General features: G+C 43.6%; 1 protein-coding gene and 1 long non-coding RNA gene across 2 annotated transcripts; one reads left to right on the forward strand and one right to left on the reverse strand.

The window, feature by feature from the left end:
* Positions 1–45: 45 nt before the first annotated feature.
* On the forward strand, positions 46–1,587 carry LOC309703715. Its single transcript, XR_014275978.1, has 3 exons — positions 46–115; positions 645–839; positions 1,075–1,587. It is a non-coding gene; the product is annotated as an uncharacterized lncRNA (long non-coding RNA).
* Positions 1,588–8,103: 6,516 nt separating this feature from the next.
* On the reverse strand, positions 8,104–13,319 carry LOC309703564 (nuclear factor 7, brain-like). The gene is made up of 2 exons (XM_082528477.1): positions 9,983–13,319; positions 8,104–9,881 (listed from the first exon to the last, which is right to left on the reverse strand). The coding sequence occupies exon 2, from the start codon at positions 9,862–9,864 to the stop codon at positions 8,476–8,478; it is 1,389 nt and encodes a 462-aa protein (XP_082384603.1). The 5' UTR covers positions 9,865–9,881; positions 9,983–13,319; the 3' UTR covers positions 8,104–8,475.
* Between the last annotated feature and the right edge of the window lie 600 nt (positions 13,320–13,919).

Raw genomic sequence — 13,919 nt, forward strand, 5'->3', positions numbered from 1 at the left:
TTTATCTTTTCAGCTGCTAAAACATTGTTGGTGGCCTATCAAAAACACCATGAGGATGATAAAATCAACAAATTCTTCAAATGCTTCGTTGATTTCGTGACACACCCTCATACAGGTATGTGCATAAATACCTGTATGAATTATATAAATTTCACCTTTTCATTATACAATTTCAGGCCAAAATGGTATGATAAAATAGCATTTATCAGATTTCTTATATCTTTAATAAAAGAGAGCTACTAAAATGATTTCATTTGTTTTTTGATAAATACATTTAAATATTCTTGTAAATGCAGTGGTTATACATTTACCCTCTGAACTTGTTTAGATGACTTTCATAAATATTCTCTACATGACACTGAAAGTTGTACAAAATAATTAAATAATTGGTAGATTAACGGTGCTTCCAGAGTATTTTCCATGGGAGGGACAAAGAAGAGTTTCAACCTCTTGCCAATTCCCCCTTTTTTAACAAATCACACCACATTGTGTACCACAGTATGCATTACTTCATTACACGGTAAATACAACCTCGTTTCTTATCAAGAAGACAAAATTTGCCATCTGAGTGAGCGTCCAATCAAAGTAAAAAAAAGTTTTAAAGCTTTTCTGTTAAGTTTTTCCTCTTTTCAAAATGTGTGCAGATGCAGTAAAGTTCTACAGTTACTGTACAGCTGAGACCTTCGGGGCAGACAAAGATGTGCTGTACCAAGTAAATTTGTCTCAACAGCTACTGGTGGAGAGCATAGACCTACAGGAATGCAACACTGTCATTGTTTTCTGCCCAATCAACTCTCGTGTTCGGTCAGATGTGGAGGCAGCCATGGCTAAAGCACCAGGTATCATAAAGCTTGGTCACAATAATATAAAGTATGTTCAGTTTTTTATAGTTTTATAGTTTCTCTTTTACTTTACTCACTATCAATATACATATGAATATTTTAATTCAGTTTTCAAGATAATCATGGAAACATCTTTTCTTATGGTTTCAGCCCTCTAACCATCCAAAACAGTAACAATGCAATGGCTTTTTATTTGATTATATTTATTTAGGGATGTTTCTGCTGTGTGCAGGTAATAAAGACATCATCCTGGTTGTGATGCACCATACCCGAAAGACAAACTACTCAACAAGTGGGACAGGATGGTCTCAGATATTTCCAAATGTAATCCTGCATGTTGATGTTCTCTTTCATGAGACTGAGAGAGGATTACTGAGATGTCAGAAGAATGCACAGGCAGTCTGTCAGATACAACAAGGATTACAGAAACACAATGATATTAGTGAACCAACCAACACTGTGGGAGCACAGGGTCCTTTGGCCCCGTCCCAAAGTGAGAGTTTGCCTGTTCCACAGAGGCAGGGACCTAATGTCCCACATAATCAAAATCCATGTTTGATTATGTAGTAAGACAGCTGGTGACACTGACAATGACAAAGACTGTTTAGCTGAGAATAGTTTTAGCTGAGATTTACACTTTGCATGAAAAAAGGATAAACCTAAATAGTCTAAATGAACAACATAATGCTTATTACAATGTTGAGTCTTTACAATATGAGATTTAATGTTACAATTAAATAAATGAAAATGCTCATACTGTTCATGTCAAAATGAAATAAAGTCTTGTGATGAGTCCTCAGTTTCCTTTGTGGTAACACTTTATTGTAGCATGCCTATTTTGCATTTGTATGCTGTCTATACAAAAGATTGCATGATGTACACAGCTCTAACAACTTAACAAATGGTCTTTGTATACAATATGTGTACGAAAACATGAATGATAATGAAACAAAAGTCTATATGAACATCAAGGAATCCATTAAATGTTATTGATTTTGTTTGTCAATAAATTCTTTGATGTTGAATTCAGGCCCAGGGCCCAAATTATTGTGATACAGAAAATTTAGCTTTTTCTTCCCAGTGTGCCTGAATGTCAAACCTTTTAAGATTTATATCTATAAATATATACAAAACACAAAAATATCCATGAATTTTTTCATTCAGGACCATTTTGAAACTGAACCTGCCTGGATGCCATCTTGTCTGACTAAGCTGACAGACTACAAACTGAGGAAGGCGGAATCCCAGGAATGAACTAAAGAAACTCCAAACTCTGAAATTTTCAAGAGCCATTTCCTGCATTATCAGTCATTATGGATAATTTGTTTAAGGTGTTTACACTCATTTGTGAAGCTCTGTGAAATATTGTTTTTGTAAGTGTCACGGAAAAGGCTTATGTAGGTTAAAAAGAAGGTTAATTGTTGGTTCCAGCAGTTAAAATGTTTTTGCTTGTACATTTCTGTGCACAATATTGTAAAGGTGTGTCTAATCTTGTGTATAATGTAGAGATAAGGGAAATATTTTACTGCTATTTTTCATAATCATTATCATTACCATTGCATTAATAATACAGTCTACAGTATAGATATTGCATTCAGATGTTTAAACATATTGGCACCCAATTAGCCTTTATTGCAGTTGCAGTTATAACCACTTTAAACTGTTGAGTTTAATTTATAATCCTAAATGCTTTTTATAATCTTAAATGTTTATATGCTGATTATGTTGGTTTGTATGGGAGAGGCCCAGACGTCAGTGTGAAAGACTAGGTTGCAGGCTGACAGGAAACGCATGCTTTTGCAGAGCGTGCTTGCGAAAGTGAAACTAAGAGAGAGTAAGTGTAACTTATTTTGAGGAGCTGTTTGGATGATGCTATTTGAATAATCAGGTTATTCATTATTATCTTTTATTCATTTATATCTTTTGATTAAGCTTTCAGTAGTGGCATTTAATTAAAGCAGTTACATACTTAGATTTATTATCAGGTGTGTTTCCCATATGAGAGTGGCCTCTGTCTGCTGAGAGGTGAGACAGTGCAGTTGAGGTCGTGACATACACACATGCAGAGTAGGTGAACTTAGGTCTAGGTAAGAGTTCAGACATATTTTGCTTGTAGCTGCATTTTGTGCTGGCATACGTGACAGTTTGTTGTAGGACGTGCTGCTGATGTTCCAGACAATAAGCGAGAGTCAGAAGATGAACAGGAAGCACCTGGCTTGTAGGCGAGGAGAATGTTCTTTTCAAACTGTGCCAAAAGTTGTCAATAGAACATTTGTGGTTTTGAGACTTATGCATATATTGTATCTGCTTTGACGCATGAGGGGGCGTCACAAATAATACCTTGATGATACAAAACAACTGCGGGTGTATTTTTGGGCGGAGATCTACAGCTGATGTTTTGCAGTGTACATCTCCCCACGTGTGTTCATTAAAAATCATCGTTTGACTTAAACCGGCCAGACCAGTATTGTTATTTGGATTCCTCCTGTATCCCTCCTCAATATTTGAACCTTAACAATAATAAATGTTTATCTAGTTGTCACCCTTTTTAACTGAGTAGTCCAAAATCAGTCAAATCCACAGTAATCTGTCATACAAAGTCAAGAAAAAAACAATATTTGAGAATCTACTCTCGTTGGGTTCAGTTAGGATCGTAAGGAGACTGGCAGTGGTAACTCAACTTAAAGAAGGAATATCCCTCCACTCAGAATGAGACACTGACAACAACTTAAAGGGAGAAAAGTGATTTGAGTGTATTCAACATTTAAATGCTCCAAAACATAGACATGAACAAAACATTTAGACCATTTCAACCATGTAAATCTCAACAATGTACAATATATCACTTAAAGTGTCCATAAATGTATCAGGTAGGCTGTCCATTTCAGTTCAGTGCACTTAGTATTCAGTGTTCTTAGTAAGTGTTAATTGTCTTTAGTCACAGTTTTGCTTTTTGATGCATCAGTTTTTTGTGTTAAGTAGAATCAGATCTGACCCAAAAAAAAGAAAAAAAGTAACAACATAAAGTGTCCTGAGATCTCAGAAAAAACGTTAATCCAAAAAAAAAAATTGCAAATCGTTGTATCCTACCACCCTCCAAGGAAACAGGTGGCCTTCAGATTGAGAACATCCTTTCTAGGCACCTCCACTGGCATCCAGTCCTTAGATGGCACCGCTCGGTCCTTGCAGCAGATTCCTACCACGTAAAAAAAACCAGCCTGCACACAACGTGCAGTGCAATCACTCACTTGTAAAATAAAACGTGTTTCTCTAGTGTTATCCCTTTTTTTTTCCCCCTCATACATCACACATCTATACAGTTCTTATTGGCCAATAACAATTTATCAACAACAAAAATACATTTCAATGCAAATCATGAAGCATGAAAAGTGTCTCCGTGGTGTGTTAGCTAAAACTTCACATGTAAGCGCATTAGCCCAGGGAGCACATGTGGGTACGCTAGCATACTTTCCACAGGCTAACACAGCTAAGCAATCGTTAGCAGGTTCTAAGACAAATATCACATTTCCGACAAGCATTGTATCCTGACTGGTTTTATGCCCAGAAACTAGACTATGAATCACAACTTAAACTGCAACTGTGAGACTCACAGGGATATTCTTCATAGAAACATTAATTCCGTAGCGCAACACGTTACAAGACTGAATATCCACACAGCTTTGCGCATCTAGCTCCGTGCAGGCGGATGCAGTGAAAGAAAGTCACCACGCACGCGCTATGGTGCATTCACGGTACATGGGAAAACTCAGCATTTAACAAAACAGTAAAACTTCAAATTAGGATAAAAAACAGAATACAATTGGCAATAAAATAACCATGAGTTACATTGTCACAAAGAACAAGGTTTTGTTGCACCACTATTATCACGAGGTTTGGGCGTGATAATATAGGCTGTGAGGCCCACTTTTAATAATCACGCTAAGGACTTCAGCGAGCTATCTGCAAAAGCCTGGTTAGTTTACCAACACTACAAGGTATTTGGCATAATTGTAGTGTAATATTGTGAAAATTTGTAATGTATGGTGTTCTAATTATTTTATGTTTATGTCTCCGTGAATCGCTACCTTATCGTGGTGGAGGGGTTTGTGTGTCCCAGGGATCCCAGGGGCTATGTTGTCTGGGGGCTTTTGCCCCCTGCTAGGGTTTCCCATGGGAAATTGGTCCTGGGTGAGGGACCAGACAAAGAGCGATTCAGAAGACCCTAATGAAGAGAACATCGAGGGAACAGTTTACCCTGCCCGGGATAGGGTTACCGGGGGCCCGCCCTGGAGTCAGGCCCGGGGAGGGTGCCCGAGGGCGAGCGTCTGGTGGCCGGGCCTTAGTCCATGGGGACCGGCCGGGCACAGCCCGAAGAGGAGACAAGGGCCCATCCTCCCGCAGGCCCACCACCCGCAGGAGTGCCATAGGGGTCGGGTGCATTGTGTACCGGGTGGCGGCCAGGAGCAGAGGCCCTGGCGGACTGATCCCCGGCTGCCAAGACTGGCAATAGGGACATGGAATGTCACCTCTCTGGTGGGGAAGGAGCCTGAGTTAGTGTGTGAGGTTGAGAGGTACCAGCTAGATATAGTCGGGCTCACCTCTACGCATGGCTTGGGCTCTGGAACCAGTCTCCTGGAGAGGGGCTGGACTCTGTCTCAGTCTGGAGTTGCCCCTGGTGACAGACGGCGGGCTGGGGTGGGTATTTTAATATGCACTCGGCTTGCTGCCGGTATGTTGGGGTTTTTCCCGGTGGATGAGAGGGTTTGTTCCCTGCGCCTTAGGGTCGGGGAAAAGGTCCCGACTGTCATCTGCGCTTATGCGCCGAGTGGCAGTTCAGAGTACCCAGCCTTCTTAGAGTCCGTGGGCCGGGGGGGTGCTGGAAGGTGCTCCACCTTTAGACTCTGTTGTCCTGCTGGGAGACTTCAATGCTCACGTGGGTAACGACAGCGAGACCTGGAGGGGCGTGATTGGGAGGAGCGGCCTCCCTGATCTGAACCCGAGCGATGCTTTGTTATTGGACTTCTGTGCTAATCACAGTTTGGCCATAACGAACACCCTGTTCGAACACAAGAGTGTCCATAAGTGCACGTGGCACCAGGACACTCTAGGCCGCAGATCGATGATCGATTTTGTAATCGTATCACCAGACCTGCGACCACATGTTCTGGACACTCAGGTAAAGAGAGGGGCTGAGCTGTCAACTGATCACCACCTGGTGGTGAGTTGGATCAGGTGGCGGGCAGGACGCTGGACAGACCCGGTGCACCTAAACGCGTAGTGAGGGTGTGCTGGGAACGTCTAGCAGAGGCCCCATTCCACGAGATCTTCAACGCACACCTCCGGCAGAGCTTCAACAGCATTCCCAGGGAGACTGGGGACACTGAGTCCGAAAGGACTATGTTCAGTATCTCCATTGCTGAAGCTGCTGCATTGAGCTGCGGCTGCAAGGTGGCTGGTGCCTGCCGTGGTGGTAACCCCGAACCAAATGGTGGACACCAGAGGTGAAAGGAGCCACCAGGCTGAAGAAGGAGTCCTATCGGGCTTGGTTAGCCTGTGGGACTCCGGAGGCAGCCGACAGGTATCGACAGGCCAAGCGGAATGCAGCTGAGGCAGTGGCTGAAGCAAAAACTAGGGTGTGGGAGGAGTATGGAGAGGCCATGGAAAAAGACTTTCGGACTGCCTCGAAGAGATTCTGGCAAACCGTCAGGCGTCTCAGGAGGGGAAAGCGGTGCTCTACCTACACTGTGTATAGTGCTGGCAGAGCGCTGCTGACGTCAACTGAAAAATTGTCAGGAGGTGGAAGGAATACTTCAAGGACCTCCTGAATCCCACTGACACGTCTTCCGAGGAGGAAGCAGAGTCTGGGGATGAGTGGAATGATCTGCTAATTTCTAGGGGGCGAGGTCACTGAGGCAGTTAAACAACTCCTTGGTGGCAGAGCCCCTGGTGTTGATGAGGTCCGCCCCGAGTTCCTGAAGGCTCTGGACGTTGTAGGGCTATCCTGGTTGACACGCCTCTACAATGTTGCATGGAGATCAGGGGCACACTCCTCAGCCTCCCTGGGAAAGTCTATGCCAGGGTGCTGGCATAGACTTTCCCAGATTTTCAAGATAAAACAGGACACATATTGAAACGCAAACCTGACACATGAACTTAACAAAAGACATCCAGGCATGAAACACATGAAGGGCAAGAGAGACTTAACAGAGGGGTTGAAAAGACAAGGGCAGACTAATAAGCAAATGAACAAAGAAAACCTAATGAGCTTAACCATACACTATGTGGGCGATCGTGGCTCAAGAGTTGGGAGTTCGCCTTGTAATCGGAAGGTTGCCGGTTCGAGCCTCGGCTTGGATAGTCTCAGTCGTTGTGTCCTTGGGCAAGACACTTCACCCGTTGCCTACTGGTGGTGGTCAGAGGGCCCGGTGGCGCCAGTGTCCGGCAGCCTCGCCTCTGTCAGTGCGCCCCAGGGTGGCTGTGGCTACAATGTAGCTTGCCATCACCAGTGTGTGAATGGGTGGATGACTGGATATGTAAAGCGCTTTGGGGTCCTTAGGGACTAGTAAAGCGCTATATAAATACAGGCCATTTACCATTTACTATAAACATCAAAATAAACTAAAACTCAAAACGCTGGGTCATAAGACCCAAGATCGTGACACTTTGAGGTGTGTGTGTGATCATCATCTGCAGCTTTGATCCACTGTGCTGTTGCTCTCTCTCCTTACATTCACATATAGGAGCTCAGGACAAACAAGGCAGGCAGTGCAGACATGACTTCAGATATATAAAAGTGAAGGCCGTCTCTCTGATGATGTCACAGAGCAGTCATTCTGTCCAATAAAGGATCTCAGATCAGCTGCTGCCATCTTGTGGCCACAGTTGGTTACTGTCTCTGAAAGTTGTCTCATGTTTCCTGTTGTCCTGCTAACAAAGGCTGGAGCTCATCATGCTGAGAGGGCAGCAGCATTTTGTGGCTCTTCACACATGTTCATTATATTCTGATGATCCTGGATGGAGACAAACTACAGATAAGTGTGTTCAGCCCAACTAGTTTATCTCATTACAGCAGTTTGATGTTTCCCTTTGAATCCCCCTGAAGATCCTGACAGTGAAGCACGTACATAATACTCCAGCCTTTCAACTCTGAGCTTATTTAGTTCTATTAATACACTGAAATCTCATTTGTGTCATGAAGAAAGTCTTTAATCAAACAGAATTCAAAGATCAGAAACATTTCATATATGGAGTTAAACATGAATCATTGTTTCAACAACATATTTATTGTTGTCATAAACAGACAAGAAGACAACAACAAACTGCTCCTCCCATTCAACACATGTCAGTCCATATCCCAGCAAACTAAATCATCTCCATTTACACATCAAATAGAAACATGAATCACTTGTAATGATTAGAAACTTGATAGAATTTCAAATCTAGTTTGGGGAGTCATTCAGTGAGAAACAGTGAAATGATTTTCCATGTGAAAAGGTGGACAGCAGAAACAGAAAGAAACAGTGAAACTAAAAGAGAAACAAAGAGCTTTGGAACAACGAGGCAGCAGGAGGACAGCTGCAGTTTAACAGCTTCAACTCACTGACAGGAAACAACATTAGAAACATCATCATCCTCAACTCATCTGCTGCACTGACACTGACACCTTCAACGGCAACACCTTCACTGTATCATCAGTGTTAATGTATGGAAACATCCTGTGAGTGAAAGTGTGTGTGAAGGAATGTATGCGTGTGTTAGTATCAGGATCAGAGAACGACAGCTTTCCTCTGTTCCAGTCCAGATTCACTCTGATCCTCTGGAGCTTCTTCTCTACTGAGAGATCAGTGAGAGGAGCTGATGGCGAGTGTGTGTAGTACGTACCTAAACTGCACCCTATTACCCATAATCCAGACTGTATGTCTCCCTTCCTCTGCACAGACTCTGCTAACACACCGAGTCCCCACCATGTACTCTCTCCAACATCAACATCCCAGCTGTGAGTCCCTGAGTTAAAGCCCTCAGAGCCCAGAACTGAGAAGATTAATCCATTTAACCTCTCTGGATTATCAGGAAGCTGCTGCTTCTCTCCTTCTCTCACACTGGTCAGATCTTCAGACAGGATGAGGTTTGGATCAGCAGTGTTTGGGTCCAGAATGACAGGAGTGTAGGAGACCACGTCCTTCATGTTGTTCCAAATGTTGAAGGTCAGGTTGCCCAGGTGTTTGGCCTGGTCTATCAGAGCTCCTGAGGGCAGCTGTGGATCATCCAGCAGGGGGCAGCGCTGGACTCTTTCCACTGCAGCCTTGTAGTTGTGCAGGAATGAGACGTCTTCAGCTCTCAGCTCCTCCTCTGTGGCTCTGACTGTGTCTGAAAGAGCTGCTATCTCTCTGCTCAGAGCCTCCATCTTCTCCTTCATCATCCCACTCTTCTGCTCCTCTTCCTCCCTCAGTGCAGCCAGCCTGGCCTCCTCTTCCTCTGCGAGAAACTGGTGAAGCTTCTTAAACTGCTCCTTAATCTGCCTCTCTGTGTGTCGGGCCTGGACCTTAATGTGTTCTGCTGTTTGATCAAACTTCACTTGAACTTCTTCACAAACCTTTAACTTCTTCTTTAAGGGCTCCAGAGTTTCCTGAAGTTCCTTCTTGTGTTGTTGTGCAGCTTCATCGATGGGTCTGAATCTGTGATTGGTGTGATTTTCTGAGTCTCTGCAGACGAGACACACTGGCTGCTGATGGTCCAGACAGTAGAGTCTGAGTTTCTCACAGTGCAGACTGCAGAGAGCCTCTGAAGCTCTCTGATCTCTCTCCTGTAAGAACGACTCACACAGGTTCTTTAAAGCTCGGTTTAAAGGTGGTTCATAAACTGATATTTCCTTACAAACTGGACACTCGTGTGTTGGTCTCTCTCTCCACCATCTCTTCAAACAGTGTTCACAGAAGCTGTGGCTACATGACAGAAGAACAGGATCTCTGAAGACCTCCTGACAGACCGGACAGCAGAGATCCACCTCTGATCTGGAAGCCATTGAGTCTGTGAGTGAAACTGAAAACAGCAGACAGGAAGTACAGTCAGTCCTGGCTCCCCTCCCTCCTCTACCACCTTCACTGAAACTTACTTTGAGTCGTGTTTTTGCTCAAACTCACATTCAGTGTGTGGAGCGTCAGCAGCTTGAAGCAGCAGTGTTGGAGTTTTCCACTTTTCTCTCCTGTAGCTGGACTCACTCAGAGGAAGCTGCTAGTTTGGTCTGAGCTCAGTATGATCGTCTGTGCGTCTCTCTGCACTGATGAAGAAGAACATCCTGTTTCCTGGTTTGTTGCATGTAAGTGACGTGAGGGATTGAGCTTCTTTCCACTTCCTGTTATAAATGTGTGAGTATGACAGCAGAGTGCAGATGTTCACTGCAAGTCAGGAAACAAAATCTTTTTTGAATCTCATACAATAAAGTGTGACTTAGCTGTTTGGCAGTTTTTATTTTAGACTGTTCTGGTTATTTGTCAGGTCCCCTTTAGTTGGAGTGTAGTGCTGTCACACAAATACAGGTGATGTTAAGGTGGATTTAATTTGTTGCAGATTTTGGGTCCTCTCACTGAAGTGCTAGCAGTTATTGTAACAGCATCAACATCAAATTCTGTCTGACACAAACAACGGCTCAAGATGGAGTTTAACCTTTGAGTTTAAGTCCTTGTCTTTATTCCCTCAATTTGCCTTTCACTAATTCATAGACGATTTCAGTCAGAAATGTTGTTTATTACCGTTAAATAATATTAAAAATTCCTGCTGTGAATCGCTACCATATCGTGGTGGAGAGGTTTGTGTGTCCCAGGGATCCAAGAGGCTATTTTGTCCATGGGCTAGAGTTGCCCCTGGTGAGATGTGACGAGTTGGGGTGGGTATTCTAGTATCCCTCAGCTTGCTGCCTGTATATTTGGGTTTCTCCCAGTGGAGGGGAGGATTTGTTGCTTGCTCCTTCTGGTCGGGCGGGTCCTGACTGTCGTCTGCGCTTATGCGCCGAGTTGTGCTTCAGAGTACCCAGCTTTCTTGGAGTCCCTAGGCGGGACTCCAAGAAAGCTGGAGGCCACACATAATAGAGGACACACTCTTGACCTACTGATCTCCAAGGGCCTGAGCATTTCAAAGGTTACTGTGTCTGATGTGGGCGTGTCTGATCATTACTGTGTTTTCTTTGAAAGTAAAATCTCAGTCCACACAAATATATCAACAACAGTGATCACAAAACGGTGTATAATTGAACACAGTAGTGCAATTTTTAACCAGGTCTTCCCATTAACACCTGACCTGTCCAGAGGGTCAGTCAATGAGCTCGTCAATAGCTTCAATGCTAACATGTTAAATGTAATGGACACTATTGCTCCCATTAAGGTGAAGGTTATCTCTGGAAGGAAAAAGTCTCCATGGAGAAACTCCACACTGGTAAAAAATGAAAAAAGAGAGTGTAGGAAAGCTGAGCGCAGATGGAGAAAAACAAACCTCCAGGTTCACTATGACATCTATAAAGAGAAACTTCACAATTATAATTTACAACTGAGGAGTGCAAGGAGGTCCTACTTCTCTGACATCATCACTAAAAACAGCCATAATGCTCGGGTCTTATTTTCTACAGTTGACAGGCTAACAAACCCTTTTGTGTCAGTGGCAGCTGAACTTCATTCGACCATGGCCTGCAATGACTTTGCCAAATTCTTCACAGAAAAAATCCAAAAAATTAGACAAGCAATTGGTACATCAACAGCAGATCCAGGATATGTACTGTGTCCACCAAAAAACTGTTTAAACACCATGAAACAGTTTCACCCGATTAACAGCAAAGACCTGGAGGACATCTTAGGTCAACTGAACTCCTCCTCCTGCTGTTTAGATGTCCTGCCAACAAGTTTTTTCAAAAAGGTCTCAAAGACTTTAGAGTCAGACCTGTTACAGATCGTCAACTTTTCTTTATTATCAGGTGTGTTTCCAGAATCACTAAAAACTGCTGTAATAAAACCTATACTAAAAAAGGACAATCTTGACAAGACACAAATGAACAACTACAGGCCGATCTCAAATCTCCCATTTTTAAGTAAGATCATTGAAAAAGCAGTTTCTCAACAGCTCAGTTACTTCTTAAAACAGAATAACTACTACGATGCCTTCCAGTCAGGTTTTAGACAGAACCACAGCACTGAAACCGCTCTGACCAAAGTGTTTAATGACATATGTCTGAATACAGAACGTGAAAAAATGTCAGTCCTAGTTTTACTGGATCTCAATGCAGCATTTGATACAGTTGACCACAACATATTACTCAAACGACTAGAGAACTGGACAGGTCTTTCAGGAACTGTACTAAACTGGTTCAAGACATACTTAGAAAACAGGAAATACTTTGTATCAATAGGTAACTTCACATCCGAGCAGACAAGTATCACATGTGGAGTTCCCCAAGGTTCCATCTTGGGACCCCTTCTGTTTAACATTTACATGCTCCCACTGGCACAGATTATAAAGAACAACAAAATAAACTATCATAGCTATGCAGATGACACACAAATATATATCACAATGTCACCAGGAGACCAAGGCCCTGTACAGGCTCTTGGTAAATGCATTGAGGAAATCAATGACTGGTTGTGCCACAATTTTCTCCAGCTAAACAAAAACAAAACTGAGGTAATAGTCTTTGGCGCCAAAGAAAAACGATTACAGGTCACCAGAGAATTTCAATCTATACATCTAAAAACCACAAACCAGGCGAGAAATTTGGGTGTAGTGATGGATGCAGACCTAAACTTAGAAAAACACATTAAGACAATAACAAAATGAGCTTACTATCACCTCAAGAACATTTCAAGGATAAAAGATCTGATGTCTCAACAGGACCTGGAAAAACTAGTCCATGCATTCATCTTTAGTAGGCTTGATTACTGTAACAGCATCTTTACAGGTCTACCTAAAAAATCAGTCAGACATCTACAGCTCATTCAGAACTCTGCTGCTCGAGTCCTCACTAAGACCAAAAAAGTGGACCACATCAGTCCAGCTCTGAGGTCTTTACACTGGCTGCCTGTCCGTCAGAGGATAGACTTTAAAGTTCTAATGCTGGCCTATAAAGCTCTGAATGGTTTAGGACCAAAATACATCAGTGACCTCCTGACCCAGTATGAACCTTCCAGATCCCTCAGGTCATCTGGATCCGGTCTTTTATCAGTTCCCAGAGTCAGAACCAGACACGGAGAAGCTGCATTCAGCTTTTATGCTCCTTATATCTGGAAGATGGCGGCGCGCACAGACGCAGCGGCCCGGAGCTCCTACACTTTTGCACTTTTGGTGGTACTGTGTATTATTTCACACAGTCTGGGGTTACTTCAATACAACAGAGATGATCTACTACAACTAAGCCGTGGAGATCTTCAACTAACATCCGAGTATCTCATCCCCCCGGAGATCGTTAAGCAACCCCCGGGGCTACCCGCAACAGCAAGCCGCAGGAAGGGACGTTGCGAGCGGAGGCAGAAGAGAGGCAAGCGGGGAGGCCTGTGGGCACGGCTAAAGACTAGTCCATTTAAACCACCACTCCCGATCATATTCCTCTCCAACGCCCGTTCAATCCGTTACAAACTGGATGAAATACGACTGCAGATCGCCACTCGACGGACTTTTAATAACTGTTCGTGCATGATTTTCACTGAAACCTGGCTGGACAGCGCCATTCCCGATGCGGCTATCGATCTAGCAGGCCGCACCGCCTATCGAGCCGACAGGTCTGCGGACTCGGGTAAGAAGACTGGCGGGGGGCTGTGCATCTATATTAACAACCTTTGGTGCACGAACGTCACGGTAACGGAAAAACTGTGCAGTACAGAGGTAGAACTGTTGGTGTTAAAGTGCCGTCCATTCTATCTCCCTCGGGAATTTTCTGCCGTTTACATCTGCGCTGTTTACATTCCACCAGATGCTAATGCTAAGCTAGCGTTAGCACAATTGAGCAGCAGCATCAATAACAGCCTGGTAGCACACCCGGACAGTGTCTTTATTGCGGCTGGGGATTTTAACCACGCGGACCTGAAATCTGTACTTCACAAT

Source organism: Aulonocara stuartgranti (genome assembly GCF_965226115.1).
Source record: "Aulonocara stuartgranti genome assembly, chromosome: 3".
NCBI lineage: Eukaryota > Metazoa > Chordata > Actinopteri > Cichliformes > Cichlidae > Aulonocara > Aulonocara stuartgranti.